The sequence below is a fragment of the Dryas octopetala genome, chromosome 1 (assembly GCF_963921425.1).
Source record: "Dryas octopetala chromosome 1, drDryOcto1.1, whole genome shotgun sequence".
NCBI lineage: Eukaryota > Viridiplantae > Streptophyta > Magnoliopsida > Rosales > Rosaceae > Dryas > Dryas octopetala.
The window spans coordinates 3,727,209-3,747,474 of NC_141366.1; the positions used below are offsets into that span (position 1 = coordinate 3,727,209).

The 20,266-nt window shown below is 37.5% G+C and overlaps 4 protein-coding genes and 2 non-coding genes across 6 annotated transcripts; 5 read left to right on the forward strand and 1 right to left on the reverse strand.

The window, feature by feature from the left end:
* Positions 1-421: 421 nt before the first annotated feature.
* Positions 422-4,823, forward strand: LOC147296596 (ACT domain-containing protein ACR9-like). The gene is made up of 6 exons (XM_086249367.1): positions 422-855; positions 1,428-1,646; positions 1,757-1,862; positions 2,571-2,922; positions 3,920-4,204; positions 4,396-4,823. Exons 1-6 carry the CDS (start codon positions 702-704, stop codon positions 4,540-4,542), a joined length of 1,263 nt encoding a protein of 420 aa, XP_086105493.1. The 5' UTR covers positions 422-701; the 3' UTR covers positions 4,543-4,823.
* A 915-nt stretch (positions 4,824-5,738) lies between these two features.
* On the forward strand, positions 5,739-10,786 carry LOC147296597 (K-stimulated pyrophosphate-energized sodium pump protein). Its single transcript, XM_086241911.1, has 11 exons — positions 5,739-6,013; positions 6,376-6,460; positions 6,580-6,776; positions 7,706-7,788; positions 8,720-8,765; positions 8,860-8,916; positions 9,091-9,145; positions 9,223-9,323; positions 9,449-9,512; positions 9,617-9,750; positions 10,232-10,786. Exons 1-11 carry the CDS (start codon positions 5,933-5,935, stop codon positions 10,400-10,402), a joined length of 1,074 nt encoding a protein of 357 aa, XP_086098037.1. The 5' UTR covers positions 5,739-5,932; the 3' UTR covers positions 10,403-10,786.
* Positions 10,787-12,331: 1,545 nt separating this feature from the next.
* Positions 12,332-13,057, forward strand: LOC147296598 (putative histone H2B.1). Its single transcript, XM_086238475.1, has one exon. The coding sequence runs from the start codon at positions 12,419-12,421 to the stop codon at positions 12,866-12,868; it is 450 nt and encodes a 149-aa protein (XP_086094601.1). The 5' UTR covers positions 12,332-12,418; the 3' UTR covers positions 12,869-13,057.
* Positions 13,058-15,070: 2,013 nt separating this feature from the next.
* Positions 15,071-16,626, forward strand: LOC147296599 (uncharacterized). The gene has a single exon (XM_086229828.1). It carries the CDS (start codon positions 16,189-16,191, stop codon positions 16,585-16,587), a length of 399 nt encoding a protein of 132 aa, XP_086085954.1. The 5' UTR covers positions 15,071-16,188; the 3' UTR covers positions 16,588-16,626.
* A 703-nt stretch (positions 16,627-17,329) lies between these two features.
* On the forward strand, positions 17,330-17,401 carry TRNAC-GCA (transfer RNA cysteine (anticodon GCA)). The gene has a single exon. It is a non-coding gene; the product is annotated as a tRNA-Cys (tRNA).
* Positions 17,402-20,136: 2,735 nt separating this feature from the next.
* Positions 20,137-20,210, reverse strand: TRNAV-AAC (transfer RNA valine (anticodon AAC)). The gene has a single exon. It is a non-coding gene; the product is annotated as a tRNA-Val (tRNA).
* Positions 20,211-20,266: the final 56 nt, after the last annotated feature.

Below are 20,266 nucleotides of genomic sequence, written 5' to 3' on the forward strand. Positions count from 1 at the left end.
TCGTAGCAATTTTTTGTGTGCCTCTGTTTGGTTTACGGGAAAATTTCCCGAGCAATGGAAAATCAAAATGTAGTCCTGGATGTTTATTTTATCCTTTCATATAAGATTACAGGTCCCGATGCAAGTAATTGAAATCCTTCTGCAGTTGGACTTTATATTCGAGTAGCTGTCTGAAACTTTCAATGAATCAGTTTTATGGAATATGCTTCGGCTGATCGGATTATTTGAAGTTAAGTAGGGTTCAAATTGGCAATTGGTTTTTTTTTAAATGTTTTTGGCTAAGGGGAAATTCCGGTTATAAGCTTTGGGTAAACATGCATTTTGCCTAATTATCATTCTTTTGGGCTCTAAATGGTATATGGGCTTTTCAAGTTGGGGATGTTAAGGGCAATCTAATTGGGTGTTTTCCCCTTTTTTTTCCCAATAGCATTCATCCTTTGTACGTCCTCAGTCCTCTACCTGGAGCAGTGGAGCTCCGTTACCACAAACAACTGCCACGTGTAAATGATGACGCGGATTTTCGTATGGTGCGAGCCTCAACATCCAAAACGGACAAAATAAGGCTCCGTCCCCGCCTAACTGTGTATCTCTAGAAACTTTCCTTGGTGTCTGCAATTTTATTAATCGAACCTCAACCACCGGTGATTTCCAGAAACTCTTGCCCCCTAAATTAAACCGTGGCATTTTAGCTGGTTATCGGTATGGGAGTGCCGAGCGACGACGTCGTTGTAATCCAGAAAGGAAAGAAGCCAGGCGAGCCCTGCGTCATCACCGTTAATTGTCCTGATAAGACCGGCCTTGGCTGCGATATTTGCAGAATAATCCTCGATTTTGGCCTTTACATCCAAAAAGCAGGTACATATATATATATATATAATACATCAATCATGACTTTTTATCTGACTCAATTTTGTTAAACAAGCTCATTTATGATAAGTTTGTACTTTGGTCATTGGTATTTAACTATTTGGTGCCTAATGCCCAGTTAAAGTTTAAAATTTAGTGCGTGTTTCGGTCTGCAAGTACTTTTTTGGTTTCTTGATCATCATTTCTGCAGAAACCAAATAGCTACATAGGTTTTTGTTATTTTCAGTGATTTCTAACGTGGGTCCTTTTCGATTAATCAACCTAGTAGCTGAGTGGCCAAAAAAAAAAAAATACCTAGTAGCTGAGTGATAAAGTTCCAAACTATAGATACCAATCTGTTTATGTGTATCTTATTTTGAATCCAATTTATGAAGATAATGCAAGTGACTGTCACATTAGTTGGTGTCTAAAATTTGGAAAAATTTTGGAGTGCTATTGGCCTTTGGAAATCAAGATGCTACAATGTATGATTGGAAACATACAATGTATGTTTTGTTCAATTTTATACCTTTGCTCACGATCTATATTTTTCTTTTCCTTTGAAAAATTTCTTGCTATAGATTTTTCAACTGATGGGATATGGTGCTACGTAGTATTATGGGTGGCTCCTCATTCCAGCTCACCAATTGTGAGATGGTCAAGTTTGAAGAACCAGCTCCAATCGGTATGCCCATCATGTTCAGTGCCGTTTTCCTTCTACGAGCAGACTACACGTTCTTCGTCCTCTGCAGTTTACCTATTGAAGTTTCTTTGCCTTGACCGCAAGGGGTTATTGCATGGTATTGGACATTTCCCTCACTCCTATTCAACGAAAAAAAAAAAAAAATTTATTTTTTGCTTGATTGTCTGCAAGTGGTTCTAATCTAATATTGCCTTAACTTTATTTTAGATGTCACACAAATTCTCAGTGAGCTTGAGCTTTCAATCCAAAAGGTGAAAGTGACAACAACCCCAGATGACAGGGTCTTGGACCTCTTCTTTATAACAGATAATATGTGAGTTTTGCTTTGGGATTTATAGTTTTTATGTTTTTAATTTAAAAAATTCAAAGATCTTTCTCAATTTTAATTCTTATTTTTCTTGTGAAAAAGTTAGCAATTTTTCTGGCTGCATTGGCAACCTTATCTAAGACAATAACATGATGTCTAGAAGTTCCATGATTTGGCTTTGTTCAATATGTCCCCCACTTTGGAAAAGTAAAATAGATATCACATGGTTAGTTGCTTTATTTGTCTGTCTTATTTATTCTCTAATGACTTGTGCTGCCCTGGATTTTAGAATTTTAGTATGAATATTTTTTCATGTTTTCTCATTTTTACATGGTTTCCAAATGACAAGGAATCAACAGCTTAGATAATTAGCTTATCTTGAGTTAATAATATGGGAACCATAGTTTTTTCCTTTAATTATTTTAACTAGCATGCCCTCCCATTTTCCCTTTCTCTCTGAGCTCATTATTGATTCCTAAGTTGTAACTTCCCACTTTTGCACAGTGAGTAAATCTCTTCATGAACAATTGAAAAAAGATCAAATATGCATGAACCGCAGAGACCAGGAATGACTGGTTATAACAAGTCATTGACTAGTTCCCACTTTGATTGTTTCTTTCTTGGAAATTACATGATTATTATCAGATGTAACAAGTCTATTAAGGTGGAATCCTGATGTTATTAATAATTGATATGAGCTAATTCTCATTTCAGGGAGCTTCTACACACAAAGGAACGGAAAGATGAGACATTTAAAAAATTGCATGCTGTATTGGGTGAGTCATGTATCAGCTGTGAACTTCAGTTGGCAAGTCCTGTGTATGAATCCCATCATGGCATCCCTTCTCTTTCTCCTGTAGTAGCTGAAGAGCTATTTAGATGTGATTTATTGGATAACGAAACCCGCTCTCAAGCTCTTAGTCCAGATATGACAAAATTGAAGAAAGCCAATGTAACAATAGACAATTCATTGAGCCCATCTCATTCATTACTTCAAATTCACTGTGCTGATCACAAGGGTCTCTTGTATGACATTATGAGAACTTTGAAAGACTGCAATATCCAGGTATAGAGTCTTATTTTCCCCATCATTATTTTTCCAGACAACATCATTTCGTTTTTTCTTTTCTTTATGATTAAGGTACTTTATTGTGTTAGTTTGGTCAGCCTATGTTGGATCCTGCCAGTCTGGAATGGGAATGACCCCCAACCCATGAGAAGAGTGTCGTTGGCTGGTTGCCATACTCCTATTTGACAGGTTTCCCTGCATGGGGATGGGGTTGAGCTCCTACCTTAGCCCCAACTCCTAAGAAGGGATAAAAGAATGTGAGCTGCATTTGGTGTGGGAAATATTTGAGTTGGCTTGAACATTTAATTTTGATAAAATTGGGTTGCCTTGGGTGATAAGTTGGTGTTCGGCTTGAAATTCTTCACTTTCTTATTTTTTCTTTTTCCCTTGTATTTCTGTCTTCCTTCCCTAAATATGACCTAAATTTTTAAGTGGAAGAGACTCACAAAAACTATGGTGCTTGAAACCCTTGAAGTTATGGTGTTAGTGTTGATGATTTGCAGACAGCTGGAATCCCAAATCTGGTGATTGTTTCTTTGTCCATTAACATTATACAAAAGGGGACTTTAGATATGAAATCTGATTTAGACGTTTATGGCCATCCCAACTTGTTATTAGCAAATCATGAATTCACTATCACAGTTCTCCATTCTTTTTGTACTATGAACCAGTGGGATGTCCCTCATGTTTCCAAATGTTGACTTCTTTTCATAAATAAATCGACTTATATGTGATACTGGTGATTTGAATATGTTAATTGTCTGAAAGGCTATGGTTCTCAGAAAGGAATAAAAAGATGTAAACATAACAAAGGGAATGATTGGCTGATGGTATCTGTTGATGGTTGCTTTTTGGCCCAATACAGCTTGATGATAGATCTAATACAATTGTTCACACTTACAATGGTGGGACAAATTTACTTGTCAATTCATGATGATTGGCAATATGTTTGCAGTTTTCTAATGCAGAATGTTTGCTACTTCTTGATGTGCAGATAGCTTATGGTCGATTTTCTTTGAATACAAAAGGCCATCGTGATTTAGATCTGTTTATTCAGCAAAAGGATGGGAAAAAGATTGTGGATCCTGATAAGCAGAGTGCATTGTGTTTGCGTTTGAAGTTGGAGATGCTTCACCCATTGCGTGTTACCATTGCAAACCGAGGGCCAGATACTGAATTGTTGGTTGCTAATCCAGTTGAGCTATCAGGAAAGGGACGACCACTTGTTTTCTATGATGTTACATTGGCTCTAAAAACACTCGAGATCTGCATTTTCTCGGTAAGAAAAGGCAGCATTGAATTAAAAATTTAAAAGCTACTTAGATTAAATAGACTATGAAATCTTATTGTGAATATGACCAACTCAATCCCTACAGTGCACAGCTGGGCTTCTTGAGTCATTTCTTTGTCATGTATTACCAACTCAAATCTTGGAAACACTTTTTAACAGCTTGTTGTCTGGTCTTTCAGGCTGAAATCGGAAGGGTCTCAGCATCAGGTCGTGAATGGGAGGTCTATAGATTTCTGTTGGAGGAGAACAGCAAATTTCAATTATCAAATATGGTAGCTAAGAATCGGATTGCAGATAGAGTTAGAAGAACATTGATGGGCTGGTGAGTAGATTTATCATCTTTCTACCAAGATTATGAGTCTTTTAAGTATTTATGAGCTCCGCCCCTCCCAGTCGCCGGCGTTGCATTTCGGGCTTGAAAAAGATCTATGACCCATAGGATGTTATAATATATTGCACGAGGCTTGAAATTTAAAATCTCTGATGAATGACATATGTTTAATGTGTTGATTTCATATGTAATTAAGTGTTTATTTACATATAATCAGGCAGCTCATTGCCTAGCTTAACATGTGTTTATGTATTCTAGTTTACATGTTTGGGTTCATGCTGGCTCAACTTGACTATCTGATGTACTCTTATCTGCTGCTAATTAAATAAAGGGGTAATTACAAATAAATTAATAAAATTTTTCATAATTACACTCTAGTTAATGCACTTTTTTATAATTTCATTTTAGTCATTATGATCTAAAATGAAAAAAAAAAATTTACAATAGATTAATAAACATATATTACTATTTAAATTTAAATTTGTATTAGGTTTGTTTTTTACTGTTATGTAGTAAAACGGTAAGTCATAAGCTCCAAAATTTTAATTTTAAATCTTAAATTTTATTTATATACCTTATATGCCATTTTTAAAATCTAAACTAAATTAAGGACAACTAAGCTCACCAAATTTGATTGGTGTAGGAGTACTTGAAAATGGTAATTACATTCTTGGCCAAAAAAAAAAAATGGTAATTACATAACATATTGTCCTAATCCAACCGACTAATCACATTCCAAACTCATCCCACTTTCTTTTCAGCTTAATTCTCTCACATTTGGAAATTTGACTTTCTTTTAGAATAATTGAGGTTAAGTTCATGAAGTAAGTAAAGCTAGAAGCCTAGAACACCTTGTGCGCCGAATGACAATTAAACAAAAACAAAGAGCCAAGTAGCCAACCCACTCTTTCTACACGTGGTCCAATGACACTCCATCGGTGAGGCAATTATATCCCCTTCAGGTGACTGAATCACATCTCCATTCAATTCAACCTCATCCAATCCAAAATGGAAAAAGTATTAACAATAATTATAACAGTAAAACGTGTTAGTATATCCCGTACACTCGACCACCATTGCAGGCTCTTTGGCTCCACGTCTCCACCCGTCAGCGTTGTGCTTTTTCGCGACGCCAGATCACCCAAATTTCAATTCCCTCTATTATTTTATTAATATTATTAGTAAATTTATTTTTCGTTGGTAAAGAACTAAAGACTAAAGACCAAAACAGCACTGTATCTTCTCGTGGTCTTGTCGAGACATTCAATAATAGCAGAAGAAGAAGACCGGAATCATAATCTGTTTCGAGCCCGTATTTGGATCAATCAAATTTTATTAGGGTTTGGGACTTTCAAGCACTCTGGCAGTTTCTCTCTAATGTCAGAATGCCGCAAGCTTCTTCCACACCTCGAAGCTCTGCCTATCTCGACGCTCTCACCCAAGAAATCGAGAAGAAGCTCCAGCGGGTTCGTCTCAATGATTTAAATCTCTTTGTTTCCCGTTTGGTTACTGAGAAAATGTAGGAACTGCAAGCAAGGAATGAAATAGACAATTGAATTTCTTCTAATTATTGAGTACCAGTCGCAATTGACTCTAATTCAGTTATTTGGTTTAGTTGGGATACCGGTTTTTATTGTTGGATATCAGAATACGTAAATTACTTTAAACTTTCCTTTTTTATTATTATATTTCTCAGCAAGCAAATGGAAATTCTCTGTCGTAAACAACTTGTTCTTGTAATTATGGAATTGCTTGATTTGCATTTAGAGGCACTTGGGAATTGCTTACCTAACTCGGTAGAGATTTATGTGCGTTTAATGTGTTGCAGGCGCTAGCTTCTCCGTCACAGCGGCGCAACTTGTTGCAGGAGTTGTTTGCTGACATAGCTTTAGAGATCGATGAGCGAGCCAAAGGTGAGTCGAAATTGTCCAAAGACTTGTCTGTTTTTTGAATTTACGCTCAAGTTTTAGGTGTTACATGCAACATCTGTGAGTACTGTTCTCATTTTTTGGGTATTAAAATTGCATGTCAGATATGATTCTCAGCAGGGAAGAGGATGCAATTTCTCCTGCAGATGATGGCATTGATGATCAGCTATGCTTTTATGATGTACTCACTGACTATTATGTTCTGGTTCCTGAGAGTGGGAAACGCATTCTTGATCTGATTGTCCAACTATGGAGCCAGTCATTTGCATCTCATATTTTTGCCTTGTTATTCCACAAATGGGTATGCAACTTGTATCCAGTGTATTGATCTTTTCTATTGTAAATGCTTCTAGTTCGTGATTTGCTTTGAGAGAGAGTCATTTTTCTTTTTTACAAGAAGCAAGAATTTTATTGAAGAGAGAAAAGACAAGTACACAAGACGGACAAGGAGTCCATGAGAGAACACCTAAAAATACAACGAAAATGAGAGAGAACCATATTTTCCAAATGTCTAATTGCTTATGTTTTGGGGAAAACATAAAAAGCCTAGTACTTGAAGCCTGAATTGAGGGACAACTATGAGCTGCTTGCCTCAAGTGCCTTTTTCCCTCAGCCAAGTCTCTAGACGAGGTTCCAAAGGGCAGTTGTCTCACCCAAGAGCTTCAGGCACTTTTTGCACCCTCTCCTTCCGAAAGCACTAACTGCCCAGCTTGCCATTTACCACACTGATTGGAATCCTGGCCAATCATTTCAAACTGTAAAGTTTGCTTGTTTTCTATTCGTGGGAATCTTACTTGTTGGAGCTTTCAGCTATAAATCAGGTGGATGCTGCAGCAGGCAGTAGATTCTATTTTTCAAACTGGACAAGAATATAGAATGGGTTTGGCAATTAGTCAAACTCATTGAGCTTGCTTCAGCAAGTCCTCAAAATTCTAAATGTACGAATTGCTAATCAAAATGAATGATTCCAGTTTTTCTTCTTAATGTAGTTTGGGTTTACATATTTTCCTTAGGTAATATTTAGATAGTTTTTTAGAGTGTATGGATGGTGATTTTCTTTGCATGCTTGGCAATGTGGAGCTTAGTTATGGATTATAGTCAATGAAAATTTATAACAAAAATCTGATTTAAATTAGTGAGAGCTTATAGTTGATTGTTCTTTCTTTGCTCTTTTGCTTTAATTATGTCACTATGATGCTGAGGAGTAAATCCTCTAGTTTTTTTGGGCAGCTGTTTGAAGTTCAACTTGACAACTCTGAAGTCCTTCTCCGCTACTCATCTGCTCTTGTTCAAGGTGCTACAAATGTTTTCTGGTATGAATATTAGCGAATGTATGTTGGTTGTTAATGGTTGATTGGCATTACATGAAGGCGGTTATAGATGGCTTTTGGAATACCTCTGTAGTATTCTGGAAATATCTATTAAATTCTTATAACCTTTTTTTCGCTTTTCTACATGACTCCAATGATTGGTGATACTATGGAAGAAAGGAATTTCTTGTTTCATTAATTATTTAAATTTGGCTATTGTAGGATTCCTAACTTATATGCAGACATATGTATATACATGTATATGCATGTATATATTATATACTATTCATATTCCCAGTTTATAATCTGTTCCTCCATTGCATGGTGTTGGTACTGCTTGCCTGTGAAAATCAGTTTTATGAGTCTTGGGTTTCAAAAGCAACAAGATAGAAGGATTTTTTTAAGGAACCTTGTAAGAAATGTAAATTTTAATAGTATCTTACTAAAACAATTCTTGTGGATATTTTGAACAGTTTGTGTGCTTAGCTCCCACTGTTCTTGTCCAACATTTAGTATTTTGTCTCTTGGCTCCAGTTCGTTCCCCCCTGGGTGCAAAAACTCCTGTTGGGGCCACCATCACCCAATTCCGCTATCGACAATCGATGGAGTTGGGGGTTTGTCCAGGCCGTTCGGATTGATGGGTCTACACATGCCCTCGGGATTAGTCGGGTCAAAGATCCGGATACCCGAGTCCTCAGAAAAAAAAAAAAAAAAAAAAATTTGTCTCTTGGCTCTTCCCATCCCATATATACTGAGAACTGGCAACTTTGCATGATTAATTTTGTCCCCCCACCCCCTTTTGTTTTTTTTGTTTTTTTGTCTTTTTGTAACTAGGTTTACATTGTGCTTGCTATGTCTCTATAAATTTTACTCTCCTTTTTGCCAAACAAACTTATTATGCTATATTGCAATAATCGATGTCTGACATTTGCAGGATTGACAATCAAGCAAATACAAGGCGATTTCAATCCCTCTTTTATGTAAGATCCTAAGGATAATTTTATATGCTTTTGTTGAAAAACTTACGCTAAATTTATTATATTTTTGTGATGTTTGCTCCACCTTGCATTGCAGTATCTTCTTGAGGATGTTGCTTTGGAGCCCACACAGTTAAATAAAATTCCTGTACAGGTCAGGAATTCATGCTCCCTTGTTCAATTTTTACGGAACCTTTTACTTGGTGTAGTTTAACCGTCATTCTCCAATCAAAAAAGAAAAAAGAAAGGTATGATATTGATTGGGGAGACAATATCTGTTTAGCAAGGGCAATTAAAATTAACTTTTGAATTCTTCATTAATTCTCAGGTCCAGCGAGAACTGTATCTTTTACTTTCAAGGTTTATATTTTTTTATAACTCAGGTAGGTTTTTTGGTAAAGCATCTTCAACCCCTGAACAAGAAATTGCAAATTCTTCTGTAATACATTGATTTATGCAGTGCACAAGCTTGAGAGCTTCTTAAGGGAATTTCCTCTTCCTCCAAATGCTTTTTTGGTTGGTGGTCCAGCAGACTTCTTTGTTATTGAACTTACAGATCAGGTAAATATTGAGTCAGTCTCCAGAGCATGTGCTTTTGTTGAGTTTTCCCCTTATTGTTCACACACTGCATTGATATGCATATACTGGCAATTTAATATGAGCTTGATATTTTCTTTATTGGACAGCTTCAAAAACTGAAGGTGGAACCAGTATTGTTGCATTACCTCTCACACATTAAAGTTCTACGGGGTAATATTTTTAACCATTTTTTAGGTTTAAGATTTATAGCATCCTGGAAACCTGATATTAAATTGTTATGTATTTCTGGTTAATGTGGTACTGCTAATTAATAGGCATGGAGCTGAGAATGACCACGAGTACAAGGTTAAAGACTTGTTTGTATAGCTTCACTTCTCCTGGTGGTCCAATGTACCCCACAAGAGCTGTTCGTCATGCTGCCTGGGATGCATTAGATTTGCTCTTTCCAGTGAGTATTTTTCCCCATCACAGTTATCTGTTAAAACTGGATACTTTTGCTGCAATATTAATTCACGTTTTTTATATGGCATTATGCTCAACAAGTTTGTTTTACCATGATTGTATGTATGTTATCATATTTATAATCTACAATAATGTATTGCTTAAAAATGATATATAGATTATATTTTTTTTTTCCTCTTCATTTTTAATATCTTGATCAAGTGTCTTGTTACCAATAGTCGTGATATAATTCGCTTTTTATAATTTCTTGAAATTGAATAAACACATAGGAGTATAGGACCTTATGTGGTGCTGTTAGAGGTCATCCCTGTTTTTTGTGGCTTCTAATGGATTATGGATATCATATGCAAGGACATACCATTGTCGTTCCCAAACCCATGCTTGAAATATATTAGATAAGCAGAACTTCAAAATTTCACACCTTATGTTTTGTAAGTCTGGGAGCATAAGTTTTTTCTGTGGTGCAGGTTGGGCGGTACCCTCGGCATCTTATAAGCCTGTTCTTCCGATTGTTATATCCGTGGTACTGGCCCTTTTCTTGTTGGAATTTTGTAGTGGAATGCATAAAGGCAGTATTGTATTCTCTGTTGGGAATAATCTATTCAAGTTTGGAGAAGCTGAGAAAGCCAAAGTTTTAAATGCTGAGAATTTCAAAGATGCAGCCTCCTGTGTAGTTAAAACTGAAATTTTCTAGGAAGGCCAATAAGGGTGTTAGCATCTCAAACTTGATTGATGTGTATTGTATATGTGTGCCTTTGCTGTGTTCGTTTTGGCCCTCAGCTTTTTTTGTTCCAGGGAATTAGATTTCACACAGTTTTGTGCTTTTAATGTTTTTCTCTTTTAGGCTTTTAGCCTTCAATATTTGCTCAGTACTGCTACTGTAAGACGTTCCCAAAGTATTTGTTTGGGCAGGATATTGTTTTTGTGTGAGAAATTTTCCTTAAAAGTTGATGCCAGCCAAATTATATGTATTTCAACTATAAATTTCAATTTCATTGATGTGGGAGTTTGTCATTTTTTTATTTGGCGAAGAGGAGTTTGTCATTTATTTTGAGTGTTGTTATTTGCACACCCTTTTTTTTCTTTTTGCACATCTTTTTCTTCTACATACCTCTTTCACTCTTTTAAAATTTGAAATTTCTCTTTTAACACACCCCTCTTATTACCAAAATACCCAAAATTAATTATCTCACCAAATTTCTCATTCCACACCCCCCATCCATCAAATTCTACACACCCCACCCCCGACCCCACCTCTCACCCTAGCCACCCCGCAGCACCACCACCACATCTTTCTCTTTCCTTCTCTCTCCTCCCTCCCTTTCTCTCTCTAGCTTATCAACCCAGCCACCTCGCCAAGACCAGCCACAAACGCAAACGAGCTCCGACACCTAACCACAACGCCGATGCCGCCATAGTCCCTGTCATAGGCCATTCGGCACTGGAGAGAGAAGGGGAGGGTCGGCGCGTGGCTGGGCTGGGTTGGGCTGGGCGCGGGGCGGGGCTGGGCTGGGAGGGCTGGGGTTATCGCCGGAGAGAAAAGCCAGAGAGAGGAGGGAGATGGAGGAGAAGCTGGGCGCAGGGCAGGGCTGGTAGGGTCGGCGAGGGGCTGGGTTGGGCGCGGGGCAGGGCCGAGGTTGTCATCGCCGGAGAGAAAAGCCAGAGAGAGTAGAGGAGGGTCGGCGCAGGGTTGGACTGGGAGGGTGGGCATGCGGCTGGGCTGGGAGGGCCTGGGTTGTTGTCGCCGGAGAGAAAATTGGAGATGATAATGTACTAGGCCGGAGAGAAAATTGGAGATGGAAGAGAATAGAAAAGAGAAGAGAGATGAGTGTGAAATGAGTTGTCCTTTAACGTTTTTTTATATTGGGGTTTTAGAGTAAATTTACTAATTAAATGATTAAGAGTGTGCAAAAAAAAAAAGTGTAAATAGCAACTTTCTTTATTTGTTTACAACAAATATGAATGAGATGAACAAGTTGGGATATAACTCATATAAGGTAGTGCTTCTATTAATATTGTTTAGATTTTAATAATCATATGCATGTTATAATTTTTATGGATCGGCCATATTGTGTAATGATTATATAGAAAAATTCTTGAGTAATAGTAACATACAATAATTACTATATTTTTTTTGCCATTAGTTATTACAATAATTTATATTTATGCACGGAAAAACAAATATCTTTTTCAAAGTTTCTAAAATTGCATATTTTAAACAGTTTGTTACCAAACAAGATGATTTTCAAATTTAATACCGAGTAGACTTTAAAATTTTTGAAAATCAAATTTTCGAATTCGCTCCTCTTCTAGTCTTTCTTTTGGTCCACCTCACCGATCCGCGCCTCTTGCTTTAAACGAATACAACCTCACCACGTGTACACCCCAATTAGCCACTAACCGGTACGTGTACGCATCTATCCAAGCCGTTGATCTCCTAGTTTTCTCTAATCCATCCAACGGTCATTCGTCGCCACGTCAACGATCCGCACCTTTTCCCTTCTCCATCAAACAAAAGACCAACCAACGACCTATATAAATACCAGTGACCTAACCCTCCCTTCTCATCCAACTCACCACCCCACAAGTCCTCTATTTGCTTTTGCTTCTCAAAGTTTCCAAACACTTTCCGAGAAAAAAAAAAACACTTTTCGATGGCGCCAAAGGCAGAGAAGAAGCCCGCCGAGAAGAAGCCGGCAGAGGAGAAGAAGTCGACCGTCGCTGAGAAGGCTCCGGCGGAGAAGAAGCCCAAGGCCGGAAAGAAGCTTCCAAAGGAAGGCGGTGCCGCTGCTGCCGGAGACAAGAAGAAGAAGAGGTCGAAGAAGAACGTGGAGACCTACAAGATCTACATCTTCAAGGTGCTGAAGCAGGTCCACCCTGACATCGGGATCTCGAGCAAGGCCATGGGCATCATGAACAGCTTCATCAATGACATCTTCGAGAAGCTCGCTCAGGAGTCCTCCAGGCTCGCAAGGTACAACAAGAAGCCTACCATTACTTCTCGGGAGATCCAGACCGCTGTCAGGCTTGTGCTTCCCGGTGAGCTTGCCAAGCACGCCGTTTCTGAGGGGACCAAGGCTGTTACCAAGTTTACTAGCTCTTGAAGGGTTTTCTTGTTTGTTTTTTGTGTTTTGGGTTTTAAGAGGGATGTGAAGATTAGGGCAAGAAATTAGGGTTAGTGTTGGTGGTTTGTGGTTTATCATTTGTTCAGGCTTTTGACTTGATCCTTTTCATGATGTAAGTAAGTACTGATCTTGTTCTATTTTGATTTAAATGAAACTACTTTTACCCAATTGATCCTTGTTTTTTTAATCTAAGATTTATGTTGCCATTTATGTTACCAAAGGCTCTTTAATTTATCTTTAAGCTGGGAGTAATTGAAGGTTAACAGTATAAATTTCCAGAAAAATATGGTTGAAGTTGAGTTGTGTAAATTACCACATAATTTCCCAAATATGAAGTTTATGGTGCTTGTACTTCTGGGTAGTAGATTGTGGTCCAGGAATATGATGTGTTGCTGGTTTCCGTCTTTGATTGACAGGTTTGGTTGCTTACTTGGCCTGCCTGCCTGTGAATTTCCTGTTGTCCAAAATTTTCTATATGTGGGTTTGATGTTTATATTTGCCTAACAATGCACTTCTAGTTATTAAGAGTTTGGACTCATCAACATAGTTCTGAAGTAGGATATGCAGCCAGAATTTCAATTGGTGCTTGTATGTGGTGAGGTATGTTGTGTCAAAGTCATGAATTTGGATGGATGCCTGAGAGCTGTGGTTGGTACCATGTATGCTTCAAATTTTTTATTGTCCACATAATGAAGTACTCGATTTGGCCTAAGTTTACTATGTGTCAGTTCCTCCCTGACCTGTCCATGCTGGGTTAGTTTTCTGATGTGACAAGACCTGGATGGTATTGGAGATTTGCTCTAATAACTAATTGTGAGAAGCAGCACTATTTGTTAGTATTGTTTACACCCAAAATTGATTTCTGAGGGTAACAAGTATGATATGCTATGTAAAAGAGCATTAATACCCTGACATATAAGCATGCAATTGTGTTTATCCCTGCGCTGATTACTTGAACAATGGCAGAAATGCTCATCTGTATATTCACTACTATAATTAGTATGGTGTTTTTTACATTTGCCTCTGTTATGTTTTATGGCTGAAAGCCTGAAAGTAAAAAGACTTAAGTTTTAAAGGCAAGGGATTGTTGGTCCTTTTCCTTAATATTGGGTAATATTCTTGAAATGGAGCCAGTGGTGAATCGCGCCAAATTCGGAGACCCTGAGCAAAGACTTGAAGGAAATTTTAGCACTTGGCTGTGTAACTCTGCATATGTCAAGCAATGGACTGAGCAATATGGTAATGCATTTCATCCTGGCACAAACTTTAGTTTTGTAATTTTCCATTTTGCTATGTGTAGTACTTTGGTTGTGGGCAATAGCCTAATGGTCTGTTGGTCTAGTCCCATACTTAAGGAGGAGGGAGAGTTGAGATCTCTAGTTTGACTCTGGGCAGCATTGTGTAGCCGATACCTATCCATTGGCAGAAGATAAAAAAGCTGTGGACAGTAAAATTAAAAGGATGACAGGAGGATGAGTGATGTCCACAGTTGCAACTTTTGTGGAACTTAACTTTCTACCTGGTACATGTCTGTGGTCCACTAGTTTCCCTGTTATTGTAAGATCTATGATCTGGTCCTTAGTGACTGAATTCTTTCACAGGACATTGATGCTGTTCTTGGTCCTCTTATCTGTAAATTTACTAGCAGGCCTGCCCCTTAGTTTTGCTTCCATAAGGTTGAAATTGCATGGTCAAGGAGTCATTCCAACCAATTATCTTAATAGGTTCTTCAATACTTTCAACCTACAAATCTATTTTTTTCTCACAGAATGAATTATAATAGTTTTTTCTTCAATTTTTAAATGTATGTAGATGCATTGTGAATATACATGGTGATATACATACATCAGCCCTCTAAAGGCATTTTGTACCTTAAGCATATCTGAAATTTTCTTCTTTAAAAAAAAAAAAAAAAAAAAAATCCTGTTAAGCTGACCTCATTGTGTTGATTTTTGCTTGTAATTCATTTGTGTTGATTTCTGCTTCTTATTCATTGTGTTGATTTTTGCTTCTTATTCATTGTGTTGATTTCTGCTTCTTATTTGTCCAATTACTATACATGTATCTGAATGACAAATGTTGATGATGCTTTAAATTATAACAGGACTGGTCTTGTCTGCAGTTGGACTAATTCATTTGTTGAATGTTGCTAATGTTAAACAGGTTAGGGACTTATATTCAGATCATTTGACTTGGGAAAACCTGCTCATCTTCAAAAGGATACAATTATTAGGAACGGCCTCATTACAACAAATAGTGCAGTTTGGCTCCAACCAAGGAATAAACAATAGCACCCCAGGTTTATGTGAAGAAAGTTAAGGTAAATATCAAGGTTTCTTCACCTCTTAATGATTATGGACAATGTGAAGGAGGGTACCAATGCCCCTTCTGGTGAACTGTTACTTGTGATCATGCAATCCACAAATGACCAGTTTATTGTTGACAAGGGAAAGGGCACCTCTTAGCTGCATCTGAAGTCATTGTCATTGCTGCAATATGGTTTGATGCTGATTGCACACATCCTGAGTGGCGCGATCATATATGTACATAGGTTCGAGAAGTTTCTGGGGTCACACTGCTTTAACCTGAAAGTTGTTGTACTTGTGCAGTAGGAAGTGGTGATTCAAGGGGTGTTCCACTTCCGGCTCTACCCAGGTCTGGCATCTGTGTCAAGGCAGGTCTTGCAAGACATGACACTTGGCGATACCTGGATTCCAAATTAAGGATGTTAATGTTTGGATATGGATGCTGGAATTGCGCCAACATCATCAACTTTGGGGACCTGATGCTGACAAGTTCAGCCCTTAAAGGTTTGCAAATGGGATTTCTGGAGCGTGCAAATGTCCACAAGCTTAAATTGAAGTTGGTCTGCAAGCGTGTCCTGGTCAGACCTTAGCCATAGCAGTATTGAAGTTCTGTTTTGCTTAAAGAGCTTGAACTAGGGGTTAAGCTTGTTCTCAAAACCAAGGGATTATCTTTCTGGTTTTCCATTCGTTCATGTTGCCATGTTGGACCAATTAGAGTCCCCACTCCACATCCAATATCAGAATTCAAACATCTTCCTTCATCGTGGCGTGTTCCTATAAGCCTATAGCAATGAGAGAAGAAAATCGTGAGAGCCTGTAAGGCGCGAACAATGCAACCGAACCAACCGCCGAGGGCAATCCCGTAATTACACTCTGATAGTTCAAAACTCAACGTGCTTCCACCCCCTTGTCTTGCGTCCCACATAAAATGTAACAAACAAATACCCCAACACACTAAAGTGACTAAACCCATCCACACCTCCATCACATCACATGTCTCTCTCCTTCTTCCACTCCATCCTCCGCGCCTTGGCGTCCCGGTGGCCGCTGTTCCTCTACGGGGCCACCTGGACGCTCCTGCTGACGGTGACGGTGGCGGTGGCATCCTTCTCCCCTGAGATGGCCTTCATCACGGCCATATCTCCGTCGTCGTCCTTCTCCAAGTCTTGTGCGGCGGAGGGCTTTGTTAGAATACCGCTGGATTACCCGAGAGAGGCAATGTGCTTCCCGGCCCACATGGTTCGGCGGTCCACCCTCGATTTCTTCGTGCCCACAGTGTTTGCGGCTTTGATTGTGGCGGGCTCCGCTTTCGTCGTTCGCTCCTTGGCCTTGTGCGAGGGTAATACTGATCATCAGAGACACACAGAGGTTGACCACTTGGTGCTGCTCTAGGAGTTAATATGTATTACTTAATTTCATGTACTTTGCTCAAGTGGGTTTCTTTTCTTGGACTCCATTAGATTATAGATTTCATTACATTAGCTCTTCCATAATTTTTTTACTTGTTTTATGGTGAATTTTAGTAGATCACTGGCTAATTGATCGAATCCGTGGTTTTTGGAAACCTTGGAAGACCTTGTCATGCAATGCAATCGATCTACGTAAACATAATTTGACTGGGCTTGCTTTCTGGCTACACAAACCAAAAGTCAAGTTAGGTGTGAATCAATGGTCAAGTTACGAATTGTTCCATGAGGGCCCAACTTTAGCATTTCCAATTAATGGTGTGCTATTTCTTATGCCATACAATTTATAGTATTAGTAGAACACCTCTGACCTCTCTAAGTGTGTTTTTTTTTTCTTTTTTTAGTTTTATTATCTGCTACTCTTCACACACGTAATAACTTAATTGGTGGATCATGTCAAAGTGTAAGGATGAAAAGATGCTTTAGTGAGGTCCAAACATGGTTGGTGTGCTGATTCTTCATAAAACTATAATGGTGGGCTCGGCCGAAGAAGTGAATAATATCACTCTTCAATTAAATTCCACATCTTGTATCTGCGCCACACTTGGTCAACAATAAAGGACAATTTAATTGGAGTATCCCGTTCATTACTCAGTTCAACTTAAGGGACGTTAAACCTCGTACAGAATTGCTTTAAATAATAAGTATAGGATTTGTTAGCGTAAATTGGGTCCATAGCTCAGTGGTAGAGCATTTGACTGCAGATCAAGAGGTCACCGGTTCGAACCCGGTTGGGCCCTCTTATTAATTTTTAAAATTTACACTATAACAGCACTTTTGACATTCAATAAAAATATATATATATTTAACAGCATATTTTTAAAATCCCCAAGGAGTTTTCGATGATATATTTTCTATTATTAAGGAATGGATTCTTTCTTTTCATTGTTTATTTCTTACCACTTGCCAATCATTGTTAATAGTAGTGTGTTGAGTGTTCACAATTGAATTGGACCGAAAAAGGTTGTACTAGACAATTGAATTGGACCGAAAAAGGTTGTACTAGACAATTGAATTGCTCTTTTGAAAATTCTTTGGGGCACTTTTACTAAATATAAAAACATTGACAAGTTTTAACATTCATTCAATGTAGTTAATTAATTGTATAATATTGTATTCAAATCAACACATATAACTAATCAACTATTTAGATTTTAAGATCTCTAAGTCAAATCTAACCCTTCATACACTCTTCATAAAATAAAATCTCTAATTTAGTGTTATTTTCTTCTTCCAAATAGGCAAGGAATGAAATTTCAAAAATTTCGCCGAAATTTCGGCGAAATTTTCGTTTTTTAGGGATCCCGAAATTTTATCACATATCCGTTATTTTTCGTAAAAATTTCGCCGAAATTTCGGTAATTTCGCCCGAAATTTCGAAAATGCCCCCAGCACATTTTGGTTAAATTTCTGGAAATTTCACCGAAATTTCGCGTATAAATCGAAGGGAGGCAGAGACCGGAGGGAGAGAGGGCCGCCGTCGCCGGAGGAAGAGAAGAGATCGGGAAGAGGAGGTCGCCGTCGCCGGAGGGAGAGGAGATCCGGGGAAGAGGAGATCGGGGAGGGGGAGGGAGAGGGAGGAGAGAAAAGAGAAGGAGATCGGGGAGGGGGAGGGAGAGGGAGGGAGAGAGAGGAGAGAGAAGAGAGAGAAGAGATTAGGGAGAGAGGACGGAGGAGGGAGGAGTGAGGGGGGAGGGAGAGAAGTTGGTCTGCGTGAGTGAGGGGGGAGGGAGGTCTGCGTGAGTGAGGGAGGAGAATAGAAAGGTAAGTCTGCAGTCACGGGTGAAAAGGAAGAAGGAAAGAAAAAAAAGGAAGAAGGAAAGAAAAAAAAGAAAAGGAAAGAAAAGAAAAGAAAAGAAAGAAAAAGAAAAGAAAAAAAGAAAAAGAAAAGAAAAGGAAAGAAAAAAAAAGAAAAAAAGAAAAAAAAAACAAGTTTTATTTACGTCTATGCGCTCGTTGACCCGAGACTTTTCCAACAAGACTAAAATCAAGACTGAGTCTTTTCTAATTTTTATTGTTCCTCAATGACTTGCCAAAATCACTTAAAATTCAAATAATTTACCAAAATTAACTTCGAGGTTCGAAAAACGTTCTGTAAAATCTCGTGAGCTCGTCTTAATAAATTTTATTTTTTTACTACTTCAAATTCATTTATTTCCTTCCAAAATTCCTCAGAAAAATTCTAATATCTCCGAATTAACAAGATAATTATCAATAAATCACTATTGACTTCAAAATAAATTATAAACCAACTTTTTGGGATCTCACAATCTATTTAGATTGTTTTTGGTTATTAGATTAAGTGGTTTAGAAAATAACAATACATGTCATTTTCTTATTTGTCCACATATGTTTTAAGGACAATTGGATTCAAAATGATTAAATATCTCTTAAAAAGAGGTCATTTTTATGTAATTAGTAATTAGTGAACTATTTTTATTTAACAGTATTTGCCTCCAGCGCACATTATATTCACCTTATATCATATGAAACCTACTATATAATTTGATTTCTTCAATATTTTTTATCAATGTAGTAGATAATATGTTAAATAAACATATGGTCAAGTTTCATTCAAAATTTCCGTATTTTGATAGCAATTTCCGTCGTTTTTGTCTAATTTTATCGAAATCGAAATTTTAATCGAAATTTCCGCGAAAATTTCCGTCAAAATTTCCATCGAAAATTTCCTCGAAACCGAAATTTTACTCCTTGCAAATAGGTGAGGCGAGTGGGAGATCGGAGGAGGTAAGTCGACTCTCAGAATGGCTTCTCAGGCACCATGCTTCCAACGACTACCACATTCACTTGCCAATTAATGTTAATATATAAAATTTTTATCACTAGTATTCTTTTTGTATCATATTTATAATTTGAAGTATTTTATTTTAATTTGGATGCGTTAATGTTTGTAGTTTGTTACACCAATTTTGCCATTAAAAGTAATGTTGCAGAAAATGTAAAAAACTTGATAGTTAATTGAATAAATTAAAATAATAGTACCCTTCTTATACCATATTTGTACTTGTAGACATTTTATTTTGTACACTTATGTACTCTTCAAAGTTACACTTACACCAACAATTGTACTTTCTTACACCAACCATTGTACTCTTCAAAATTTTAGAATACTCTTATTATTCATATTTGTACTTTTCGACTTTTTATTATTTACTTTTATGTATTATTGTTCGTACTCTTACAATTATGTATTATCTATAATAAATATCATAGGTAAAACATTTATAAAATATGTCAAATTACAAAAAAGTAACATAATTTTAGGGAAATCAAATAATCCCAAAGGTAAAGAAAGACAAGAAGATAAGTCCTTGATAAACAATAGGCACTTTTCATGCAGTTTTTATTTTTATACAGTTTTTGTTGTTCTTATTAGGTATTCGAAAAAATCTAAAACGAGCGAAAAATTCTCTGACCAAAAAAAAAAAAGAGTGAAAACTAATAACAAAGAAAATGGCGTCGCCCGGGCTCGAACCGGAGACCTTCAGTGTGTTAGACTGACGTGATAACCAACTACACCACGACACCGCCATGCTATTTTGCACCTTTTTTCTTAAATACATAGTAAAAACCCCAATATAAGA